The 27,096-nt window shown below is 44.6% G+C and overlaps 1 protein-coding gene across 1 annotated transcript in view; it reads right to left on the bottom strand.

Annotated features, from left to right (window-relative positions):
* Nucleotides 1–27,096, bottom strand: part of GREB1 (growth regulating estrogen receptor binding 1) — a 173,053-nt gene that overhangs the window by 47,478 nt on the left and 98,479 nt on the right. Inside the window, exons 13-17 of the mRNA XM_037812669.1 lie at nucleotides 4,548–4,676; nucleotides 3,791–3,919; nucleotides 2,978–3,175; nucleotides 2,189–2,369; nucleotides 785–980 (exon numbers count right to left, since the gene is read on the bottom strand). Coding sequence (XP_037668597.1) covers nucleotides 785–980; nucleotides 2,189–2,369; nucleotides 2,978–3,175; nucleotides 3,791–3,919; nucleotides 4,548–4,676 — 833 coding nt within the window. The remainder of the gene's footprint in view (nucleotides 1–784; nucleotides 981–2,188; nucleotides 2,370–2,977; nucleotides 3,176–3,790; nucleotides 3,920–4,547; nucleotides 4,677–27,096) is intronic.

The raw sequence follows: 27,096 nt of genomic DNA, 5'->3' as shown, positions 1-27,096 counted from the left end.
GACGCACAGCCGGCCAGGCTCCCCAGGATCCAGCCCCCATCCCGCTCCAGCAGCATGGCCTTAGCCCGGTGATTGCACCGTCCTCGGCGTCCCCACTTGTAAACAGAAATCACCTGGGTTCGGGTGCACAAGCACTGAGAACAGCCCAGGGTCAAGGCCACGTAAACGACGTGATGGCTCAGTCCTGAGCCTGTAGGAGGGCCAGGCGTTGTATGTCTGAGGAACTCCAAAGAGTCCTCATTTTTAGTAAAACATTCCATGCTTAACTCTTACTTATGTAACCAGCTAGAATTCAACCACCCACGGTTCTCCAACCAGCAGAACTGTTTTTGTCGTCTATTATGAGAAAACCCAGGCGATAAGCTAAAATAAAACGTGCCAGGCTTCAAGGATGCATGATCAGCTGGAGGAAGGAGACTCTGAACCATGTGGCTTCGGGATGTGGAGACAGGCAAACAGGAGCATCTCTAAGGCTTCTGGACACCTCGGCCCCTCGATATGGAGCCTCAACCCCAAGCCGAGGGCTCCCTCCTCCACGTTTTTCTCTGCTACCCAGAGCACTTTGCTCCCTGGAGAAAGTGTCATCCCACCTCACTGCACCACACTGGCTCAGACAGGGAAGCCCCTGGCATATTTCAGGAAGGTTTCTAAGGACAACAGGAAAGGTTTAGCCCTAACCCTGGTGAAATCAAAGGCAGACGGAGCTGGAACCCACCTGATCCCCAACCACGCTAGTCAGCCAAGACCTTTACTACCGTGGGGCCCACCAGCCCATGGCACTCACACTGCTGCAGGATACGGGCCAGTGGACCTCGTTGTACGGGCTCACGAGGGTGCGCTGCGTTTGCAGCGCATACGGGAAGGACGTCACGTGCAGTGTTAGGATGTTGGGGGCCTCTTTCACCTCCCTGCAGTTGAGCAGTCTGTCCACCAGCCCCACAGGCACATCGCTTTGAGGACAGAGGCTGTGAGCGGCGCTGCTGAGGGGAAGGGGGAGACACAGTGAGGAAATTCCTAAAGCAGCTGAATACATGCACACTAGCCCCCGCCAATACCTCCAACTCTGCCAAAAGTTGAAGCTCAGGATTCTGACCAGGATAGGAAAAGAGAAACAAAATGACCACATTCCAGGGCCTGCCAGGGCCACTCTGATCCTTGTTACTTACTAAAACTCAAGGATTCCTTGAAAGGTACACAATCCACGTATTTCTCTGGAACAGGGACTCTTACCCAGGGGCACTCATAGTCACCTTCTCCCCAAGGCCCATCTGACCACGTGCTCCCCTTAGATTCGTTTCCCTGAATTCCCACTGATCATGAAATGATCCAAAGAGGCCACAAAATGGCAAAGCCTGTGCTCAACTACCAAGGTAGTGTGAGGGGATGGGAAGCATCTGACGGGGGCCAAAGAAGGCCCAGCTCAGAGTCTCTCGGGGGGACGTCCCCACATTCTCTTCTGTGAATGTGGGGTGAGAGAAGCCAGGAAACCCTGAGAGCCCTGCCCCCAAGTGCGCATTCCCAACACAGCCTTCTACTCAACTTCAGGGACCCCGACCCACGTACTCCGCAGGGCCAGGTCGTCCCGGACCCCGGGAATCTGCGATAAACCAGCCTGCTCTCCCACGGAGCTCCCCCATCCAGCGGCTGCATCTGAACGATGGCCCCACGGCCAGCGGCCAGTCCTAGTGAACAACCAGGACAAATCCGTGCAACCCCTGGCTCGATGCCATCTGAAATCCATCAGATTCATACTCATTGTAAGTGGCTGAGTAAAATCCCGCCTGAGAAGGGTGGGCTCCAGCTGTGGCACGGGACAGGGCTGGCCGACAGGAGCCTCCCACCCTTGGCTGACACTGCCCCGCACCAGCAGGGCTCCTCTGTTGCTCAGCAGGTGCAGAAAATGTGATTCAGGGGTATTAGCTCCCAGTCGAGCTCTGCAACCGACACCCCCACGCCCGCGACCACGTGAGACGTGTCCCTTTTCTAGCCCCTGGTCTCCACAATGATACGCTTCTGACGAAAGCCCTTGGTGATGCCTGAGAGAACTCCCAGCCCTAAGGTTCTAGGACATCCACCACCCCTCACCAATGCCAAGCGCCAACAACATTCCTGCTTTTAAGACACACACGCACGGCCTTGGGAATCGCCAGAGAAACTCATCGGCCTGTCCCGTGCCCCGTCCCCTAACCTGACGAGGTCCCAGTGGGCGTGGTCGTGGATCAGCACAAACAGAGTGTGCGGGTTCTGACAGGAGCTTTGCAGGAAGGTCTTAAACTTTGTCTGAGCCTCCGCATCTAGCTTCAAAACATACTGTTCTGCTCGCTGCTTGGTCATGTGCTCCTTTTCCAAGCCAAGCTCCAGTAAAACCCCTGCAACAACGGAAAAGCACATCAGGGCCTCCAAGCACGGCCCCGCCTTTCCCTCCCCCCACAGACACCTGCCGAGCGTCTGCTCTGTGTCCAGGGGCAGGCCCCACACAGAGCACAGCCAGCCTGTCACATCGGCCCAGACAGGTGGCTCCGCAGCTCAGCCCGTCCACAGCAGCTGGCCAGGGCAGCGGGAATGACGGCTTCAGGAGATAGAGGGACCCAGGCCCAACATGACCATACGATGGGAAGGCCCCACCACTCAGAAGAACCGATCCCGGCCCAAGTGCCACACAGCCTTAGCTATTCCGGGACAGACGCTGACCCTCCATGATCTCATGGCTTAATGTCCATCCCTGTGAAAGCACAGGGAAAGTGCACTCGTTGAAGCCAGATACCAACACACAATCAGACTGTTGCCCATAGAGTGACAATGAAAACTCAAGCCAAGGACCTTGCAGGACTTAGCTCATCTTCTCTGCACATTGGCTTTGTGAGCTATAAAATGGGGACGGTAGAATCTGCCCACATACTGAGCTAAACTCCAGACATGAGTTTAGGTCACCACTTCCCCACACAGGCCTCGGAAACTGCCACCAAAGGCCACGAACCTGAGTGCTGGACATGCGACAAGGTCTGCTGGAAGGCCACTTCCGAGGGCGGGACGCAGATCAAGAAGTCGACCTTCTCGAAGGACCCCAGGTCCAGGTTCTGGGTGCTGGAATCCGCAATTGAGCACACGTGGGAGAGGAGCTTCTCGGCCACGGCCACCTGGAAGGGCCGGAGGGGCTGCAGCTGCACACAGGGACCTGGAGCCAGAGACGGGAAGGGGGCTGAGCCCAAGCACTGGCCTGTTCTGCCCATCTGCCGTGCACTCAGTGTGGACAGAACCCTGCCAGGGAGCCCACAATGAGCTGCAGGGTGGTGGAGGGCAGCCCGCGGCAAAGCAGAATGCTCAAGGTGACAGGGAAAGGGGCGACAGCCAAGCATTTATCGAGCGCCTATGGCACGCCGGTGATCATCTGCTACCCACCTTTCTCCAGGCAACACTAAAAGCACAACAGAACCCTCTATGAGCAGAGCAGCAGGGACCCGTTCTGCCTGGGGGAGGCAGCACCCCGAGAAGACGAGGCTGAGAGGGTTTGGAAGAGCTCAGTGACTTCTTGGGCAGCAGCAGAGGCCTCACACCTCCTCAGGAACTTCGTGAGGGTGAGAAGTTTCCAGAGCACAATCACAAGTCAGAAATTAACACGGGAACATACTCCACCAGGCCCATTCCAGGTTAAATGCAGATCATCATTACAGACTAAAATCGGATGGACTTCGGAGCTCGGGAAGGGCCTGCCCTGGGATGTGCCTCCAGCACCGCCTCCTGGTAGCCACAGGAAGATGCCCCCACAAGCCCAGGCCCTCTGGCCACTCACCTGTGCAGGCTGGGGCGCCACCGATGTCCACGGACACGGCGTTGGAGACACAGGAGGTAGCAGGCGAGGAAGAAACATGGCCTTGACTCTCCTGGTAAAATCTGTCCAGCAGAATGTCCATGTCGTCCTCTACCCAAAACAGAGAGAACAGGCAGAAATGCGTTTCCGTGTCAGTTAAATTCAGCGGACACCTACGGACACCTACTGCATTCCAGGCACTGCTGGGAGCCCTGGGGCCACAGCTGTGTCCACAGCACAGGACAGAAAGACGTGCTGGGAAGATAAGTTACACGATGCTATGGCACAGGAGAGAGGAAAAAGCAGGGAAGTAAGGGACAGAGAGGGCTGAAAGCTGTGCCAGAGAAAGAGGGGTTCAAGAAGGGTTCTGGGAGAGATGAGGGTCTCGAGGGGTGAGTGGCCAAGCAGAGGAGGGGAAGAACCTTGAACACTCAAAAGAAGCTCCCAGGACAGAGCACCATGCGGCTCAGAGGGAAGGGGAGGGGTAGAGGCTGCCAGGCTGGAGCTGCCCAGGGCCGATGTGGGGCCTTGGGAGCCCCCAGAGCCTGGGAGGAGGACCCCATGGCGACAGTGGGCAGAGGCAACTTCTACCGCAAGACAAATGGGCCAGACAGAGTGGAGGGAACCCCCAGCGTCAAACCACGGTCAGCTTCTCGGAGCTGACCGCCACCGCTCGCCTTTGTTCATTCCTGTCTGATGAATTCATGAACTTCCTAAGTCTGTCCCACTGGAAACCTACCTGGACAGAGGGTGCTAAAAAAGGCCCCCAGTGAGTCCACTCTCCCGGAGACCAGCTCATAATTGACCTCGTTCTGGTACTCTGCTGGCGTGAGGAGGCTCTCAGAGAGAATCCGGGCTTGGTATTTTCCTGCAAAACAAACAGCACCTTCCAGAGGGCCCTTCTGCTTAGAGTTAACATGTGAGCTCCTCGATGACAGGGTCTGCGCCTCTATCCCCAAAGCCAGGCACCAGGCCAGGCAAAAACAGGTGAATAAATGACGGACCTGTTCTGCCCCCACCTGAGAGTGAGGATCATAAGAGGGCTGAAGAGCCAGTATCACTTAGGGAAAAGCCAGTGTGTCGGCTCTGGGGCCTGCCCTCCACGTACCGGCTGTGTGACTCTGAGTGGTCACTGCACCACTCCGCACTCAGTCCCCCCATCTGGAACGTGTGGCTAGCAGGAGCATAGGCTCCACTGGATGATTACAAGGATTAAATAAGGTGAAGTTCATCAGATGCTTAGCAAAATGCCTGGCACATTGCAGAAGCCCTGTCCCTTCTGAATGCACTACTCAAATCAAGGTAATGAATTTATTAAAAAAAAAAAAAAAAAAAAAAAAAAAAACAGAATGGGAGGCGGGGCAAGATGGCAAAGCAGTAAGGTGTGGAACCCAGTTACTCCTCTAGGGCCGCTGGTAGATAGCCAGGAACCGTACAGAACAGCCGCTTCAGGGACGTCTGTGACCAGTCACAATCTTGCACCAGTGGGGAACAGGTGGAACAGCTGAGATTGCAGCAAAAACTGTAAGCTTCCCAGCCAGGGGGCTGGTGCCCTCCACCCCAGACGCAGCAGACTGCCTTGCAGCTGGTTCCCCAAGGGAAAAAGAAACAATCTGTGCCGGAAGCAACGAAGGGGGCTCAACCCAGCCCCAGCTGCAGAATTAATTAACAAATTTGGACAGCTGAATAAAAGCTCCAAGTACAGATAAACCAGGAGCGGGCACCGAAGGAGCCAGAGGAATCCATCCAGCAGACAGGAGGCAGGGCTGACAGAAAAAAAAAACAAACAAACAGACTTTTGGAGTCAAAGGTGTTCAGAGTACTGGAAGAAGGCTGGGCTCCAAGAAAAAGGGACACATAGAACTGGGTAAAATCTCCAGCTCTTGTCTACAAATCCAAGGAGCTGGGGTCCGACTCTGAAAAGGGTTTTTTCTTTTCCTTTCTTGATCCCTCTTTACCTCTTTACTTTTCAATAGCCCATCAGAGCTCCTGCTTCAGCACTGCCAGGGGAAAGGGCAGAACTAAGAAGTAAGGATGTCTGAGAGGAACTATTCAGGTGGAAGAGATAAGAGTCTAAGTAGGGATGGAGCTAAGATAGGTCTGAGAGACAAAGCAGTGAGTCTAGTGGGGGAGGAAATTCCCTAAAGGGCACAACTTCCCAATGTAAAGGGAGTGTGGTCCAGCTCATGGCGGCCCCGCTCAGAGAATTCAGAACCCAAGGGCTGGAAAACAGAAACCAGCTTGAGTCAGCCACACCCCTGACAGGGACGGGGTCTGTAGAGAATTAAAGGCACCTGTGGCACCGCTTTACACTGAAGGGGCGCTGCGGGCTGACAGGTGCCACCTGTTGGACAGGATAGGAAAAGCACAGACTCTAGAGGCTTCACAGGAGGGTCTGACAACTGCAGGGTCTCATTCTCAGGGAAACTTCATACCTTCTTCCAGAGACCTGGGTCTCTCCAGAGTGGGAAAATCTGATTGGGGTTGATCATAACTGGGGAGACCCTCTCACAAAAAGGTTACATAGAGGCAGGGAAAGAAACAGAAAAACAAGAGGTGAAAAATCCTGATCAGCTAAACAGAGGCTACGGTAGAGATCTAGAATAAGTTGAACTTCACACCAAAGAACAGAGAACAAAGCCAACCTACAAGAAAACACTTGGTAGAAGGGTGAAAACAAGCTCCAGAATAAACTAATCAAGAAAAGCAGATGTCAAGGCAGCTAAAAATAACAAACCATACTAGGAAACACAAAAATATGGACTAGCCTAAGGAACAAACTAACACTTCAACTGAGATACAGGAATTGAAACAACTAATTAATAATCAAACAAATCTCCTATATCAATTCAAAAATCAAATCAATGAGGTGAGGGAAGATATGGCAAAAGAAATGAAGGATATAAAGAAGAAATTGGGCGATCATAAGGAGCAACTTGAAAGTTTGAAAAAGGAAATGGCAGAACTTATGGGAATGAAAAAAAGGCACAATAAAAGAGATGAAAAACACAATGGAGACTTACAACACCAGATTTGAAAAGGCAGAGGGAAGGATAAGTGAACCAGAAGACAGGACATCTAAAATCCTACACACAAAGAAACAGATAGGGAAAAGAATAGAAAAATATGAGCAGGGTCTTAGGGAACTGTATTAGTTAGGGTTCTCTAGGGAAACAGAATCAATGAGAGGTGTCTCTGGTTATCAAATTGTAAAAGTGACTCACGCAACTGTGGATATGCATGAGTCCAAATTCTGTAGAGCCGTCAACAAACTGTCAACTCCAAGGAAGATGTCCGATGAACTCCTCAGGAAACAAACTACAAACTGGCAACTTCGACAAACTCCTCAGGAAACGAACCGGCAACTTCGACGAACTCCTCAGGAAATGCTTTGCTGGGCAGCCGAAGAAGTGAAGGTCCTCTATCTGTCTTGCTTATAAGTCTTCAACTGATTAACTGGATTAAATCCAGCCAATTGCATTCTCTCATTGTGGAAGGCACGCCCTTTGGTGAATCATCAGTCACAGCTGCAGTCAATTGACTGATGATTTAATAAACCAGCCTGCTGGTTTATTAACGAGCCTCAAACGTCCTCACAGCAATTGTTAGGCCAATGTTTGCTTGACCAGACAGCTGGGTCACCTGGCTAAGTTGACACATGAACCTAACCATCAGAGTCCACCCCTTGTCAACTTGGCAGTTATACACATCACCTGAAACCATAACTTCAAAATGAACATTACAGCTTATGCCATATGATAAGGGGATAAGACAGAGAAGAAAGCAAAGATATTTGCTTTACAGACAAATACAAACATAATCATAACAAAACGAGGAGGAAATATTCATGTCATCATAGTCCTCGTTTCTGTAACTGGTCACGTGGCCGGAGTTCATATTTATCACTCCCTTCTTCCACTACCCATTCCATGTTCCCTTTACCCTCAGCGAGCACTTCAGCTGGCCGTGGTTCTTTGCCTGGTGGGGTGACCCAAACCTTCATTCCTGAAGTTTCTTGGCCATTGGTAGTCCTGCCTGGATTGGGTTGTTGCAGTTTTCCATTGACTTGAATCACGGGGCATGGTAGTACTAAGAGACGTCCTAGGGGATCTCCTGTATTCCAGGAAAACTCTTCTTTACTTCCATTGTGTAGGTGCAGTGCTATTTCCCCTTGATAGTCAGGATCAATCACCCCAGCCAGTACAGTAATCCCCTTCCTTGCCTGTTGATTCAGAGGCGTAAGAAGCCCAAAGTGGCCAGGTGGCAGCCTTAACTTCCAGTTCAATGGGATTATTGTTGTGTTTCCTGGTGGAAGCACTCCTCCTTTTGGAACCAAGACCTGTAGACCAGCAGAGCTTAAGCTTGCAGGGACAGGAAGCAAAAATTTACCTAGTGGATCACTAGGAGTGATAGTGAGTGGTGCCACTCCTGTTTCCACCCCTTGATTCCTGGACCCATGAAACCTGGCTATGGGAGAACAGCACCGTAGAGTGGATGCTGATTCAGAGCATACACAGCCTCCTGGAGAACACCACTCCAACCCTGCAAGGTATTGCCACCTAGTTGGCACCGTAATTGAGTCTTCAACAGGCCATTCCACCGTTCTATCAACCCATCTGACTCTGGATGATGGGGAACATGGTAAGACCACAGAATTCCATGAGCATATGCCCATCCCCTCACTTCATTTGCTGTGAAGTGGGTTCCTTGGTCCGAAGCAATGCTGTGTGGAATACCATGACGGTGGATAAGGCATTCTGTAAGTCCACGGATGGTAGTTTTGGCAGAAGCATCTTGTGTAGGGAAGGCAAACCTATATCCGGAGTATGTGTCTATTCCAGTAAGAACAAATCGCTGCCCCTTCCATGATGGAAGTGGTCCAAGGTAATCAACCTGCCACCAGGTAGCAGGCCGATCACCTCGGGGAATGGTGCCATATCGGGGACTGAGTGTGGGTCTCTCCTGCTGGCAGATTGGACACTCAGCAGTGGCTGTGGCCAGGTCAGCCTTGGTGAGTGGGAGTCCATGTTGCTGAGCCCATGCATAACCTCCATCCCTACCACCATGACCACTTTGTTCATGAGCCCATTGGGCAATGACAGGAGTGGCTGGGGAAAGAGGCTGATTGGTATCCACCAAACGGGTCATTTTATCCACTTCGTTATCAAAACCTTCTTCTGCTGAAGTCACCCTCCGGTGAGCATTCACGTGAGACACAAATATCTTCATGTTGTCTGCCCACTCAGAAAGGTCTCTCCACATACCCCTTCCCCAGACTTCTTTGTCACCAATCTTCCAATCATGTTCCTTCCAAGTCCATCCAGTCAAACCATTAGCAACAGCCTAGGAATCAGTATACAGATGCACCTCTGGCCAGTTCTCCTTCCAAGCAAAGTGAACAACCAGGTGCACTGCTCAAAGTTCTGCCCACTGGGAGGATTTCCCCTCACCATTGTCCTTCAGGGACATCCCAGAAAGGGGCTGCAGTGCTGCAGCTGTCCACTTTCGGGTGGTGCCTGCATATCGTGCAGAACCATCTGTAAACCAGGCCTGAGTTTTCTCTTCCTCAGTCAACTGACTGTAAGGAACTCCCCAAGATGCCATAGCTGAGGGCTGGGAAAGAGAAGGTAAGGTGGAAGGAGTGGGGGCCATGGGCATTTGGGTCACTTCCTCATGTAACTTACTTGTACCTTCAGGACCCGCTCAAGCTCTATCTCGTATATACCATTTCCATTTTATGATAGAGTGCTGCTGTGCACGCCCAACTTTATGGCTTGGTGGGTCAGACAATACCCAGCTCATGATAGGTAACTCAGGTCTCATGGTAACTTGGTGGCCCATGGTTAAGCGTTCTGTCTCTACTAAGGCCCAGTAGCAGGCCAACAGCTGTTTCTCAAATGGAGAGTAGTTATCTGCAGAGGATGGTAAAGCTTTACTCCAAAATCCTAAGGGGCTGCATTGTGATTCTCCTATAGGAGCCTGCCAAAGGCTCCAAACAGCATCTCTATTTGCCACTGACACTTCCAGCACCATTGGATCAGCTGGATCATATGGTCCAAGTGGCACAGCAGCTTGCACAGCAGCTTGGGCCTGTCGCAGAGCCTCATCTTGTTCTGGTCCCCACTCAAAACTAGAAGCTTTTCTGGTCACTCGGTAAATGGGCTGGAGTAGCACACCTAAATTAGGAATATGTTGTCTCCAAAACCCAAAGAGGCCAACTAAACGTTGTGCCTCTTTTTTGGTTGTAGGAGGGGCCAGATGCAGCAGCTTATCCTTCACCTTAGAAGGAATATCTCGACAGGCCCCACACCACTGGACACCTAGAAATTTTACTGAGGTGAAGTCCCCTGTATTTTTGTTGGATTTATCTCCCATCCTCTGCCACACAAATACCTTACCAACAAATCTAGAGTAGTTGCTACTTCTTGCTCACTAGGTCCAATCAACATGATATCATAAATATAATGAACCAGTGTGATGTCTTGTGGGAGGGAGAAACGATCAAGATCCCTGCAGACAATATTATGACATAGGGCTGGAGAGTTGATATAACCCTGAGGTAGCATAGTGAATGTAAACTGCTGGCCTTGCCAGCTGAATGCAAACTGTTTCTGGTGGTCCTTATTGACAGCAATTGAGAAAAAAGCATTTGCCAGATCAATAGCTGCATACCAGGTACCAGGGGATGTGTTGATTTGCTCAAGCAATGATACCACATCTGGAACAGCAGCTGCAATTGGAGTCACCACCTGGTTAAGCTTACGATAATCCACAGTCATCCTCCAAGACCCATCTGTTTTCTGCACAGGCCAAGCAGGAGAGTTGAATGGGGATGTGATGGGAATCACCACCCCTGCATCCTTCAAGTCCTTAAGAGTGGCATTAATCTCTGCAATCCCTCCAGGAATCCGGTATTGCTTCTGGTTCACTATTTTGCTAGGCAGGGGCAGTTCTAGTGGCTTCCACGTGGCCTTTCCCACCATAATAGCCCTCACTCCAGGAGTCAGGGACCTAATGTGAGGATTCTGCCAGTTGCTGAGTATATCTATTCCAATTATGCATTCCGGCACTGGGGAAATAACCACAGAATGGGTCCGGAGACCCACTGGACCCACTGTGAGACGGACCTGAGCTAAAACTCCATCAATCACCTGACCTCCATAAGCCCCAACTCTGACTGGTGGACCAGAGTGATGTTTTGGGTCTCTGGGAACTAATGTCACTTCTGAACCAGAGTCTAATAATCCACGAAATATCTGATCATTTCCTTTTCCCCAATGCACAGTCACCCTGGTAAAAGGCTGCAGGTCCCCCTGGGGAAGGCTGGGAGGAAGATTAACAATATAAATTTTTGGCAGTGTAACAGAGTCCTTCCCCAAGGGTACCTGGCCTTCCCTTCTTTCAAGGGGCTCTGGATCCGTACACTGTCTCAAGTCTGGGAATTGATTAAGGGGCCGTGACTCTCTGTTTTTGTAATTCAAGGGAGACTTTTGTTCACGTGACCTAGAATTCTTCTGCCTATATAGTTCAAACAAGAATTTAGTCGATTGCCCATCTATTTCACTACTTGGTACTCCATGATCCACTAGCCAATGCCATAAGTCTCTGCGAGTCATATTATTTTGATTGCTGCTTTGAGCCTGTTTTCCCTTATGGTAGCCCTGTCCACCTTGTCTGTGGCGATTAACTGCAGCCACTTGGCTTCTGCCGACTCGGGACCCGAGTATCCCCATTGTGTTTAAGGAGTCCAGTTCAGTGACAGCAGTTCCTACAGTAATATCTGACCTACAGAGAAGGGCGACTACAGAGCTCTTCAGGGATGATGGAGCTAGTCTCACAAATTTATTCCTCACAGTCCTGGTAAAAGGTGTGTCCTCTGGACATTCCAGGGCTGTGTGAGCAGGTCTTCCATGATAAATCCACTCTAACATTCCAATCTCTCTAAGCCTTTGAATCCCCTCCTGCACATTATACCAGGGCAGTTCTGGCATTTCAACTTCTGGTAATGCCGGCCACCTTCTGATCCATGTCTCAGCCAGCCACCCAAACAAACTGTTAACACCCTTTCTAACCCCTCGAGCTACAACATTGAATGCAGAATCTCTGCTTAGTGGACCCATATCAGTAAATTCAGCCTGATCCAACCGTATATTCCTTCCACCATTATCCCACACTCTTAATATCCATTCCCACACATATTCCCCTGGTTTCTGTCTGTATGAGTTGGAAAACTCATACAGTTCCTTTGGAGTATAGCGTACCTCTTCATGAGTCACACTTTGTATCTCACCCTTTGGGGCTTGTTGGGACTTGAGCCTAGTTATAGGTCTTGAAGCAAAAACTGGTGGTGGAGGTGGGTCATGAAAAGAGTTAGAATTATCTCTCAAGCCATTCACTTCAGGACATTCTGTTGCATTTTCATCTCTTAAAACAGGATTAATCTTTCCATACAAAGGAGTGAGGGCTGCTTCCTCAGGGGAGGTGATTACAGGATTAGCAGGCACTGAAGGGTTAATCTCCTTAGGTGGGGGTTGGGTGGCAGGCTCCTTAGGGCAGACTGGAGGTAGGGAAGCTGTTTCCCCAGGACAGCCCTCTACAGGTAAATCTAACAATGATTCAGCAGAATCCAGGGTTCCAATGTCCTCACTGCCATTATTATCAATCCATATGTCCCCATCCCAAGTTTCTGGATCCCATTCTTTTCCAATCAATACCTTTACTTTAACAGCAGACACCCTGAGAGGTTGAGATTTTAGTTTAGGTTGTAAATCTGCTACTCGCACAATGAGAGACTGCATCTGGTTTTCAGAAACTTCCAGTCTGCGGGCACAGGAAATAAGATTTTCTTTCAGGGCACACATGGAAACCTTTACATATGTCATACAGCGTTTAAGTTTTGAATTTGAAGCCTTTAGCTCATCCCTTTCTCTTACAACTTTATCCAAAGTATCTAAGAGCAGCCAGCCAACATCATTATACCTCTTAATACTGCAAAACTCTGTGAAGGTGTCGAAAACACTGTCACCCAGAGCCCTGCTTCGTACTAGAGTATGATTAGGAGAATCAAATGGTGCTATTTCGTGTATTTCCTTTGCCAACTCATGCCATGGACTGTCAGTGCCCTCTTGATTATTGGAAATAGAATCATTAGTGCCTCTGAATCTAATCAGAATAGAAAACAAATTGTAAAAGCCCATTTTAAGATTCTGTTTCTCAAGAACCACTCCCAGTACCAAGTTGTATTAGTTAGGGTTCTCTAGGGAAACAGAATCAATGAGAGGTGTCTCTGATTATCAAATTGTAAAAGTGACTCACACAACTGTGGGTATGCACGAGTCCAAATTCTGCAGAGCCGTCAACAAACTGTCAACTCCAAGGAACATGTCCGATGAACTCCTCAGGAAACAAACCGGCAACTTTGACAAACTCCTCAGGAAACGAACTGGTAACTTTGACGAACTCCTCAGGAAATGCTTCACTGGGCAGCCGAAGAAGTGAGGTCCTCTATCTGTCTTGCTTATAAGTCTTCAACTGATTACTTGGATTAAATCCAGCCAGTTGCATTCTCTCATTGAGGAAGTCACACCCTTTGGTGAGTCATCAGTCACAGCTGCAGTCAACTGCCTGATGATTTAATAAACCAGCCTGTTGGTTTATTAACCAGCCTCAAACATCCTCACAGCAATTGTTAGGCCAATGTTTGCTTGACCAGACAGCTGGATCACCTGGCCAAGTTGACACATGAACCTAACCATCACAGGAACTGAATGACAAGATGAAGTGCATAAATATACATGTTACGGGTGTCCCAGAAGGAGAAGAGAAGGGAAAGGGGGCAGAAAGAACAATAAAAGAAATAATCACTGAAAATTTCCCATCTTTATGAAAGATATAAAATTACAGATTCAAGAAGTGCAGCGAACCCCAAACAGAATAGATCCCAATAGACCTACTCCAAGACACTTACAGATCAGATTGTCCAATGTCAGAGACAAAGAGAGAAGTGATCCATCACATACAAGGGAAGCTCAATAAGACTATGTACAGATTTCTCTGCAAAAACCATGGAGGTGAGAAGGTAGTGGTATGATAAATTTAAGATACTGAAAGAGAAAAACTGCCAACCAAGAATTCCAAATCCAGCAAAGCTGTCTTTCAAAAATGAGGGAAAGATTAAAATATTTTCAGACAAACAGACACTGAGAGAGTTTGTGAATAAGAGACCTGTGTTTCAAGAAATACTAAAGGGAGTGCTACATGCTGATAGGAAAAGACAGGAGAGAGATGTTTGGAGAAGAGTATAGAAATGAAGACTATTATAAAGGGTAAAAGGAGAAAGAGAAAAAATGAGATATGACATAAAAATCAAAAGATAAAATGGCAGAAGAAAGTACTGCCCTTATAGTAATAACATGAAATGTTAACAGATTAAATTCCCCAATAAAAAGACATAGACTGGCAGAATGGATTAAAAAACAAGACCCATGTGCCAGTTTGAATGTATTGTGTCCCCCAAATGCCATTATCTTTGATATAATCTTGTGTGGGCAGACATTATCAGTGTTGATTAGATTGTAATTCTTTGAGTGTTTCCATGGAATGTGCCCTACTCAACTGTGGGTGATAACTCTGATGAGATAATTTCCATGGAGGTGTGGCCACACCCATTCAGGGTGAGCCTTGATCAGTGGAGCCATATAAATGGGCTGACAAACAGAAGGGACTCAGTGCAGCTGCGAATGATGTTTTGAAGAGGAGCTACAGACAAGAAGGACACTTTGAAGAAAGCACAGGAGCTGCAGATGAGAGACAGTTTGAAGATGGCTGTTGAAAGCAGACTCTTGCTCCAGAGAAGCTGAGAGAGGAAAAATACCCCAAGTGCAACTAAGAGTGACATTTTTGAGGAACTACAGCCTAGAGAGGAACGTCCTGGGAAAAAGCCATTTTGAAACCAGAACTTTGGAGCAGATGCCAGCCATGTGCCTTCCCAGCTAACAGAGGTTTTCCGGATACCATTGGCCATCCGCAAGTGAAGGTACCTGATTGCTGATGTGTTACCTTGGACACTTCATGGCCTTAAGACTGTAACTGTGTAACCAAATAAACCCCCTTTTATAAAAGCCAATCCATCTCTGGTGTTTTGCATTCTGGCAGCATTAGCAAACTAGAACAACCCATCTATATGCTGTCTCCAAGAAACTCACTTTAGACACAAGGACAAAAATATACTGAAAGTGAAAGGTTGGAAAAAGATATTTCACATAAACAACAACCAGAAAAAAGCAGGAGTAGCTACATTACTATCACAAATGAGACTTCAAATGTAAAGCAATTAACAGAGACAAAGGACACTCACTATATATTAATAAAAGGAACAATTCATCAAGAAGACATAATAATCATAAATATTTATGCACCGAGCCAGAGTGCCCCCAAATACACAAGGCAAACACTGACAACACTGAAGGGAGGAGTAGATACTTCTACAATAATAGTTGGAGACTTCAATATACTGCTTTCATCAATGGATAGAAAATCTAGACAGAGGATCAATAAGGAACCAGAGATGTTGAATTGTATGATAAATGAACTAGAGTTGAGAGACATTTATAGAACACTACACCGCACAGCAGCAGGATACACATTCCTCCCAGGTGCTCATGGATCATTCTCTAGGAGAGACCACATGTTGGGCACAAAGCAAGTCTCAACAAATTTTTAAAAAATTGACATTATACAAAACACCTTCTCAAATCATAACAGAATGAAGGTGGAAATCAATTAACAGGCAGAAGGTTGGAAAATTGACAAATATGTGGATACTAAATAACACAGTCTTAGACAATCAGTGGGTAAAGGAAAAAATTACAAGAGAAATTAGTAAATACCTCAAAGCAAATGACAATAAAAACACAACATATCAACACTTATGGGATGCAGCAAAGGTGGTGCTGAGAGGGAAATTTATTGCCCTAAATGCCCATATTAAAAGAGAAGAAAGAGAAAAAATTGAGGAATTAACTGTTCACCTGGAGGAACAACAGAAAGAACAGTAAACTAACCACAAAGCAAACAGAAGGAAAGAAATAACAAGGAATAGAGCAGAAATAGGTGAAATTTGGATCAGGAAACAAATGGAGAGAATCAACAAAACCAAAAGTTGGTTCTTTGAGGAAATCAGTAAAATTGAGGGACCCATAGCTAGGTAAACAGAGAGAGAGAGAGAGAGAGGGAGAGAGAGAGAGAGAGAGCGCAGATGGAAATAAACACAATCAGAAATGGGAAAGGGGACATAACTACTGACCCTGAAGAAATAAAGGAGATAATGAGAGGATACAATGAGCAACTACATGCTAATAAACTAGACAACTTAGATGAAATGGACAACTTCCTAGAAAAGCACGAACAACCAACATTGACTCAAGAAATAGTCAACCTCAACAAACCAATCACAGATCAAGAGATTGAGTCAGTCATTTAAAGCTCCCATAAAAAGAAAAGCCCAGGACCAGATGGCTTCACATGTGAATTATACCAAGCATTCAAGAAAGAATTTGTACCAATCCTGCTCAAACTCTTCAAAAAAAATGAAGAGGAGGAAGGCTACCCAACTCATTCTATGAAGCCAACATCACCCTAATACCAAAGTCAGACAAAGATACCACAAAAAAGATAGACCAATCTCTTTAATGAATACAGATGCAAAAATCCTCAACAAAATACTCACAAATCAAACCCCGCAGCACATTAAAAGAACTATACACCATGACCAGGTGGGATTTATTCCAGGTATGCAAGGCTGCTTCAACACAAGAAAATCAACTAATGTAATACACCACATCAATAAATCAAAGCGGAAGAACCACATGATCATCTCGATCAATGCAGAAAAGGCATTTGACAAAATTCAACATCCTTTCTTGATGAAAACACTTCAAAGGATAGGAATAGAAGGGAACTTTCTCGATATGATAAGGCAATATACGAAAAACCCACAGCTAACATCATACTCAATGGGGAGAGACTGAAAGCTTTCCCCCTAAGATCAGGAATAAGACAGGGATACCCACTGTCACCATTGTTATTCAATGGTGCCGGAAGTGCTAGCTAGAGCAATCAGGCAAGAAAAAGAAATAAAAGGCATACAAATTGGAGGAAGAAGAAAAACTTTCACTGTTTGCAGACGACATGATCCTACATGTAGAAAATCCAGAAAAATCTACAGCAAAGCTACTTACTAGAGCTAATCAATGAATATAGCAAAGTGGCAAGCTACAATAGCAACATGCAAAAATCAGCAGTTTTCCTATATACAAGTAAAGAGAAACAGGAAGAGGAAATGAAGGAAAAAAAATCCATTTACAATAGCAACCAAAAGAATCAAGTATTTAGGAATAAACTTAATTAAGGCCACAAAAGACCTATACAGAGGTAACTACAAGAAACTGCTAAAAGAAGTCAAACTGGACCTTAAAAAAATGGAAGAACATACCGTGTTCATGGATTGGAAGACTAAATATAGTTAAGATGTCAATTCTACCTAAACTGATTTATAGATTCAATGCAATACCAATTAAAATCCCAAAAACTTACTTTGCAAAAATAGAAAGACCAATAACCAAATTTATTTGGAAAGGCTGGGTGCCCCGAATACCCAAAAATATCTTGAAAAAAAAGGAATGAAGCGGGAGGTCTCACACTACCTGACTTTGAAGCATACTACAAAACTCCAGTGATAAAAACAGCACTGTACTGAGGAACAATTAGTAAATAATATGGAATAACTGCCAGGGGACAACCGTGACTGTCCACACATTGTACACCAACCTGGATTGGGAGGAATGCCTGAGATCGCAGCATAAAATCCGTAAGTAAAAACTGCATACCTGAGCTGGGAACCTCCTCCCCCATGGCAGCCCGAACTGCAAAACCTTGCTGTGATAGAGAGCAGCACTCTCTGAACAAGCAAATATACTTCAGTCCAGCTCCAACTGGAGTTTTAATTAACAAACATGGACTGCTCAATACAAGCTACAAATCCACAACAAGCAGACCTTAAAGAGCTGGAGGACTTCTCTGTACCAGGAGAGGGAGCCCAGAGGACTGGATGCTATCTCTGGACAATGGATGAAGCTGGGGGGACTGTGGACTGGCCCTAAAGGAGGGTTTTCTGTCCCTTTTTCTCTCTCTCAACCTGGGCGACTCAGTGGAGAAAGCCACAGCCATTTTCAATCCACAGCTCTCTGACCCAGACAAGGGTGGAGATAGCAGAGTCAGAGAGACAAAGAACCTATTTAAATGCTGATGATCACTCCCTAGGGGGTGTATCTTCCCTAAGAGAAAGGGGGTGGTTCCCAGCCCTACTACCAGCCTTCCATTCAGAACCAGACCACAGAGCCTGGGTGGAAACAGCCAAAACAGAAACTAAGGACTAATGGGGCCACACCTCCTTATACCAGTCAGAAGTGACAGGCTGGCAGGAGCCACCTGCTGGGCAGGTTAGGAAAAGCACAGCAGCTTGAGGCCTCACAGGGTGTTTCCCTCAGGGAAACCTTACACTGAATATTGCCCCCTTCTGAGATCTGAGCCCATTCTGGTCTGGGAATACCTGATTAGGGTAACCAAGGAAACCAGATGCCTAGACAACCAAAAACTACAACCTACACTAAGAGAAATGAAGTTATGGCCCACTCAAAGCAACAAACTTACACTTCAGTTGAGATACAGGAATTGAAATAACTAATGCTAAATCAATTCAAAAAGTTTAGGGAAGATGTGGCAAAAGAGATGAAGTGTATAATGAAAACACTGGGCTAATATAAGGTAAAAACACTGGGCGAATATAAGGTAGCAAAGAAACAAACTTACACTTCAACTGAGATACAGGAATTGAAACAACTAACGCTAAATCAATTCAAAAAGCTTAGGGAAGATATGGCAAAAGAGATGAAGTGTATAATGAAAACTCTGCACAATATAAGGTGGAAATCAAAAGTTCGAAAAAGCGACTGGCAGAATCTATGGAAATGAAAGGCACAACACAAGAGATGAAAAATACAATGGAGACATACAACAGCAGATCTCAAGAGGCAGAAGAAAACACTCAGGAACTGGAGAACAAGAGACCTGAAAGCCCACACACAAAAGAACAGATAGGGAAAAGAATGGAAAAATATGAGCAACATTTCAGGGAACTGAATGACAACATGAAATGCATGAATGTATGTGTCATGGGTGTCCCAGAAGGAGAAGACAAGGGAGAAGAGAAAACAAAAGGGGCAGAAGCAATAGTAGAGGAAATAATCAATGAAAATTTCCCATCTTTTATGAAAGACATAAAATTACAGATCCCAGAAGCACAGCATAACCCAAACAGACTAGCTCTGAATAGGCCTATGCTAAGACACTTAATAATCAGAGTATCAAATGTCAAAGACAAAGAAAGAATCCTGAAAGCAGCAAGAGAAAAGCAATCCATCACATACAAAGGAAGCTTGATAAGACTATGTACAGATTTCTCAGTAGAAACCATGGAAGCAAGAAGGAAGTGGTGTGATATATTTAAGATACTGAAAGAGAAAAACCACCAACCAAGACTCCTCTATCTGGCAAAAATGTCCTACAAATATGAGGGAGAATTTAAAATATTCTCTGACAAATAGACAATGAGAGAGTTTGTGAACAAGATACCTGCTTTAAAGGAAATACTAAAGGGAGCACTACAGACAGAAAGGAAAAGACAGAAGTGAGATGTTTGGAACACAATTTTGGGTGATGGCAGCACAGCAATGTAAGTACACTGAACAAAGATGACTGTGAGTTTCATTGAAAGAGGAAGGTTAGGAGCATGTGGGACAACAGAAAGAAAGAGGAAAGATAAAGACTGGGACTGTATAACTTGGTGAAAACTAGAGTGCTCAACAATTGTGATAAATGTACAAATGTTTTTATATGAGGGAGAACAAATGTTAACCTTGCAAGGTGTTAAAAATAGGGTGGTATTGGGGGAAAAATACAATCAATGTAAACTAGAGACTATAATTAACAGAAATATTGTATTATACTTCCTTTAACGTAACAAAGGCAACATACCAAATCTAAATGCATATAAGAGGGGGACATAAGAGAGGGGTATGGGACTCTTGGCATTGGTGATGTTGTCTGACTCTTTATTCTACTTTAGTTTAATACTATCTTTCCTTTTGTTGCTTCCTAGCTGTCATGTTTTTTTTTCTCTTTCTTTTTTCTTTTTCTTTTGTCTTTCTACCTTTTTTGACTCTTCCTCCTTCTTTGTGGAAGAAATGGAGATGTCCTTCTATAGATAGTGGTGATGGTAGTGAATACATAAATACATGACTACACAGGGAACCATGGATTAGTTACTTAGGATGGAATGTATGGGGTGTGAACAAAACCGTCTTAAAAAAATTGGTTGACAAAGAAACCTTGAGGACACTATATTGAGTGGAATAAGTCAGACACATAAGGACAAATATTGCAGGATCTCACTGATATGAACTAATTATAATATGTAAACTCATAGACATAAAATATAAGTTACTGGGATATAGAATGAGGCTAAAGAATGGGGAGCGGTTGCTTATTATGAGCAGAATGTTCAACTAGGGTGAACTTAAGTGTTTGAAAATGGACAGAGGTGACAGTAGCACATTGTGAGAATAACTACTAGTGCTGAATGGTGTGTGAATGTGGTGGAAAGGGGAAGCTTAGAGTCACACATGTCACCAGAAGGAAAGTTGGAGGTTAAACGATGGGAATGTATAAAACAGTGCATCTTGTGGTGGACAACGTCCATGATCAACTGTACAAATATTAGAAATCTCTGTCATGAACTAGAACAAAAGTATGACACTACAACTAGAAGTTAATAATAGAAAGGCATACAGGGAAAATATATATACCTATTGCAAACTATATACTACAGTTGGTAGTATTTTAATATTCTTTCATCAACAGTAACAAATGTACTATACCAATACTATGACTCAATAATGGAGGTGGGGTGGTTAGGGGTACAAGAGAATTTGAGTTTCCAGTTTTGTTTTTTGTTTTTTTGTTTTTGTCTTTATTTCTTTTCTGGAATAATGAAAATGTTCCAAAAATTAAAAAAAAGTTAATTGCGGTGATGATGCACAGCTCTATGATGGTACCATGGGCAACTGATTGCACACTTTGGATTTTTGGATAATTGTATGGAATGTGAACAATCTCAATCACAAAAAAAAAACAAAAAACAGTATTGTACTGGTATAAAGATAGGCATACTGACCAATGGAATCTAATTGAGTGTTCAGAAATGGACCTTCTCATATATGGACAATTATCTTTGATAAGGCAGTCAAGCCAAAGCAACGGGAACAGAGCAGCCTCTTCAATAAATGGTGTTTGGAGAACTGGATATCCATTTCCAAAGAATGAAAGAAGACCCCTATCTCACACCTTATACAAAAATTAACTTGAAATGAATCAAAGACCTAAACAATAGTGCTAAGACCATAAGACTTTTAGAAAAAAATATATGGAAATATGGGAAATATCTTAAAGATCTTGTGATAGGAGGTGGTTTCGTAGACCTCACACCCAAAGCACTATGAAAGAAAAAGAAAATAGATAAATGGGATCTCCTCAAAATTAAACACTTTTGTACATTAAAGAACTTTGTCAGAAAAGTAAAAAGGCAGCCTACGCAATGGGAGATGATATTCAGAAACCACATATCAGATAAGGGTTTAATGTCCCAAACATATAAAGCAATCCTACAACTCAACAACAGAAAGACAAACAACCCAATGAAAAAATGGGCAAAAGACATGGACAGAGACTTTTCTGAAGAGGAAATACAAATGGCTCAAAAACACATGAAAAGATGCTCAACTTCACTGCCTATTAGGGAAACGCCAATCAAAACCACAATGGCGCCTGGAGCCGCGGGGCAGGACGCAGCACACGAGGCGCAGGGCTGAGGCGCCTGGGCTCCTCCCACGGCTTCCGGGAGGGACTCCCCCGCACTCTGCTTGCCTTCTTCGACTTGGCCTGGCAGCTGCGCCTGAACTTCCCACACTTCTCCATCCTGGGCTCCGTTATCCTCGGCATCCGCCCGCAGGCGCACTTTGGAGGCCCTGACGGAATGGCTGGTGCCATGGCGGACCGGAACCCCGCGGCCCCACAGCTAAGGGCACCGCCCACCGGAAGCCCCGAGGTCTCGCGAGATTCCCGCGCAGCGTCGCTGTCCCGGGATCGCGGATTGCTTGCAGGGACAAGAGAGGAATTATGCGATTCCGGAAGCAGAGAATTTAAATTAAGACCCACGGAAATATTGAAGAAGACGAGCAACCTTCAAATAGAAACAGGAGAAACTTAAGGATGTGACAAAGCGCAGAGGGTGCATTATAAAAAAGGGAGGCTGCTAAACTTTTTAGAAAAAAAAATTTTATGTGTGCAACAAACTCATGGCCCAAATCATAAGGAAACCAGTATACTTCAGGAATTTGGGATTGTTTTGTAAGTAATACAACTAATGAGGAAGAAGACGAAGAGATTAAGGATGCAATGTGGTGGCATATCAGCAATCAAACTTCAGGTGAAAACAAACCCATACAGGAGAGGCGTACAGGTAAACTGCTGCGGGATTTCTAACAATGGTGGAGCTGTGTGAACTCTTATTTCACTGTCCCTGTGAATAATGTTGTTTCAAGGACAATGTCCAGACCCTGGAACCTGAGAGAAGGGAATGCAGTCATAGTACAAAGTTTGGCTGTTCAATGAATCATATTTAAATAATCATAATAATGTAAGTGCTGTTTATGTTTTTAATCTTTTAAGGGACTACTTAATTATGTACAAAGTAGAAAGCAAATGACATCAGCTTTGATAATGTAAAAAATTAGTGTTGACAAGTGGATATATTAATGGAGGAGAAAGTAAATGGAATGATAGTGGCGTCCTTATACAGTGGGAAGTTAAGAGGTACTGTGTGTTGTTGAAGGAAGGAAGACATGTTATATTACATAAACGGTAGCCACAAAGTCTAAAGTGGTATATATCAATATTGAAGAGGGAGGAGAGTAGGGGAAAATAGCATGAAATCAACAGAAAATGCCTAAAGATGGAGAGTCAGTTGGCATGGCTCGAAAAGAAAAATTGTTAATAGTACTAAATGCATTTGAATGTACAAATAGATTTTTAGTTTTTCAAAAGAGTTCAGAGGTTACTTAATTATGTGTGGATTTAAAACATGAAGAAAACAAAACTGAGGCGATCTTGAACTCCAGAAGAAGTTAAAAGTTGTTAATGAATAACACTGCAGACCTCAACTGTGGAAAATAAAAATAAAGTCAGCCATTATTTTGTAAACACTGAATATTGATTTAACAAATGATTATGTAACACTGGGGGAATAGGAGAGGGGTGACATGTATATGTAATTGGGGAGAGTCAATCAAAATCCAATATAAAAAACTGCCCAGAAAAAGGAGTATAGACATGGTATTTAGAAAAATGGAGGTAACTACAGTAAGAAATAACTAAGATAAATGTGGTTGTCTTTGGAGAAAGGAAATCAGAGGTAGATAGAGAAAAAGCAGAACAACGCTGTCTTTCACTACCAGTCAATGGTATTGTTTGATTTTTTTGAACTATTTATATGTATTTCTTTGAGTAAAGTTAACAAATAAATTTCATTTTTTAAAATTTCCCAGATTAAAAAAAAAAAAAACAACAATGAGATATCATCTCACACCCACTAGAATAGCCATTATCAATAAAACAGAAAATTACAAGTGCTGTAGAGGATGTGGAGAAAGAGGCACACTTATTCACTGTTGGTAGGAATGTAGAATGGTGCAGCCACTCTGGAAGGCAGTGTGGAGGTTCCTCAGGAAGCTAAGTATAGAACTGCCATGTGATCCATCAATTCCATTACTAGGTATATACTCAGAGAAACTGAAAGCTAAGACACAAATGGAGATTTGTAAACCAATGTTTATAGCGGCTTTATTCATGATTGCCAAGAGAAGGAAACAGCCCAAATGGCCATCAGCAGATAAGTGGATAAGCAAACTGTGGTATATACACATGATGGAATATTATACAGCTGTAAGAAAGAACAAGGACATAGAAAATATAATAACATGGATGAATCCTGAAGATGTTATGTTTAACAAAGTTAGCCAGAAACAAAAGGGCAAATACCGTAAGGTCTCACTAACATGAACTAACATTAATGAGCAAATTTTGAAAATCAAGAGCTGAAAACACAGTAGATAGAAAGAGGGTAGAGATCAGGCATTTGATGCTGAAGGAGTATAGAATGTTCAACAGGATTAATTGTGTAGTTTCAGAAATAGATAGCATAATACTGTGTGATGGTAGCACAATATTGTAAGTACACCGAACAAAGATGTCCATGAGTAAAGCTTACCAAAGAGTGTTAGAGGCAAGTATGACACCAGAAGGAAAGATAGCTGATAAATATTGGGACTGTGTAACTTAGTGAAACCTAGTGTTGTTAGTGGTGGTGAGTAAATGTACAAATATAAAAATGTTGTAACGTGGGAGAACAAATGAATGTCAACCTTGCAAGGTGTTGAAAACGGGATAGTATTGGGGAAAAATATAATCAAAGCAAATTGGAGCCTATGGTTAAGAGTAACATTGTAACACGCTTCCATTAAATATAACAAAGGCAATGTATCACAGCTAAATGCCTATGAGGGGATAAAAGGGAGAGGTATGGGATTCTTGGTAGTGGTGGTGTTGTCTGGCCTTATTATTATATTGTATAATATGCTATTTTAATTTTTTATCTTTTATTATTTTTAAAAATTTTTTGAAGTAATGAATTTGTTCAAGTGCTGATTGTGGTGATAAATGCACAACTATATGATGATACAGTGAACAAGTGATTGTACACTGTAGATGACTGTATGGTATGTGACTATATCTATAAATTTACAGGAAAAATATAAGCAGAGGGATACAAGTGCTGGGGAAAACATGGAGAGAGGGATGTACCTATTTACTGTTGGTGGGGAAGTAGAATGGAGTAGTCTTTCTGGAGGATGGTGTGGTGGTTCCAGAAAAAGCTAAGTATGTGGGTGCCATAAGGTCCTGCAGTCTCATTAGGGGGGCATTCACTTGGAAGATCTGAGAGCAGGGACACGAGTATACATTTGCAGACTGGTGTTTATGGCAGCAGTATTCATGATTTGCAATGGACGGAAGTGGCCTAAGTGTACATTGATTGATGAACAGAATGGTGAACTGTGATATATGCACACTATAGAATACTGAGCAGCTCCAAGAAGGAATGAAGCTGTGAGACGCACAACTAAGTGATGGATCTTGAGGACAGCATTTTGAGTGAAGTATGCCAGAAATGAAGAGACAAATACTATAATGCCTCACTAATAAGGACTATTATGTTTGAACTCTGAGAATTGAATTTTAGGACATAGCCTATCAGGGGAATGCTTATTGTGAAGGTCCCTAGATTGTAGGCTCTTACAGCAGTCACATCTATTCCTGAGTTGTAATGGTTATCTCTAAATTCTGAGATGCTGAGCTCTTTGTGTATAACCTGGTCAGTCTCTGGAACTTTGGGTATCTGTGTGACACCCAAAACTCAGAGCTACAGCTTGGCAGCTATGAATGTCAGTATTACCTCATATAGCAACTGTTAAAAAAGCTGAAAAACAGTGCAGACCTCAATCAGAGATATGAATGAAGCAGATCTGATTAGGACTAAGGCAAATCAGGCCAAAGGGTAAAGGATGATATTGACTGTTTTAAACTTCACCTTCTGTGTGAGACAAAGGGAAGAGATGTTTATTTGGTGTAGGATCTATATTTTTCTGCAGCACACTAAATAATTTAGCTTGTATGGTCAGTTTATTCAAACACCACCATTACATGGAACTTTGAATAGGAAGTGAGATCTGGTAGGTTTATACAGGTTAGTGAGAAATTCTAATACATCCCAAAGTAATCTGGACAGAGAATGAGGATATATTTGCAAGGCCTCCCTGGGGAACTGGGGAAGAATGAGGAAATGTTGGATGTCCCCACCTGGGTTGTTACTGTGTTCTTGCAAACATTGAGGACTGACAGTTTGCTAGGATGAGCCCTCAATCTTGGGGCTTGCCCTTGTGAAACTTGTAGCTGCAAAGGAGATACTGAGCCTACTTATAATTGTGCCTAAGAGTCTCCCCCTGAGTACCTCTTTGTTGCTCAGATGTCCCCCTCCCCAGCCCACTCTGCAGGTGAACTCACTGCTCTCCCCACTACATGGGACCTGACTCCCAGGGGTGTAAATCTCCCTGGCAACAAGGGACATGACTCCCCGGGATGAGCCTGGACTCAGCATTGTGGGATTGACAAAATCTTCTTGACAAAAAAGAGGAAGAGAAATGAAACAAAATGAAGTTTCAGTGGCTGAGAGATCTCAAATGGAGTTGAGAGGTCATTCTGGAGGTTTTTCCTTATACGCTATATAGATATCACTTTTTAGTTTTTATTATATTGGAATAGCTAGAAGGAAATACCTGACACTGTTGAACTGCAACCCAGTAGCCTTGATTCTTGAAGATGATTGTATAACTATATAGCCTACAAGGTGTGACAGTGTGATTGTGAAAACTTTGTGGATCGCACTCCCTTTATCCAGTGTATGGATGGATGAGTATAAAAATGGGGACAAAAAGTAAATGAAAAATAGGATGGGGGGTGGAATGTTTTGGGTTTTCCTTTTTACTTTTTTCTGGAGTAAGAAAAATGTTCAAAAGTTGATTCTAGTGATGAATCACAACTATATGATGGTACTGTGAATAGTTGATTGTACACTGTGCATGACTGTAGGGTATGTGAATATATCTCAATAACACTGTATAAAAATCTGAAAAAAAATTTAAAAATCACAGAATGAGTTTAGGATCAAAGAACACTAAGAGGCAATTGGGCTGGGGAGGAAGGGGCTGCACTGCTCACTGTTTCCAAAAACACTGGTGGACAGGCATGAACTGTCTGAAGCAATGATTCTGAGGCTACAGAGGCCCGGGAAGCAGTGCCCAGCGTCCAGGGAAGAGCAGGACAAAGGAGCTGAGACGCTGCGGTGAAGAACTGTGAGCAGCTCGCTCCATGGTGGCGGCTCCCATCACCCTCTCCAGGAGCTGCCCAAGGTCTGGCCCATGGCTGGCTGCTGTGGACAGAGACGGATGTACAAGCCTTCGTTCCAAGAACAGGTGCAAGACAGCTGGAAGACTGAGCGCTGG

This window comes from Choloepus didactylus, chromosome 20 (genome assembly GCF_015220235.1).
Source record: "Choloepus didactylus isolate mChoDid1 chromosome 20, mChoDid1.pri, whole genome shotgun sequence".
Taxonomy (NCBI): Eukaryota; Metazoa; Chordata; class Mammalia; order Pilosa; family Megalonychidae; genus Choloepus; species Choloepus didactylus.
Note: the sequence above shows the minus strand (reverse complement) of the source record. Positions and strands in the feature narration are given on the sequence as shown.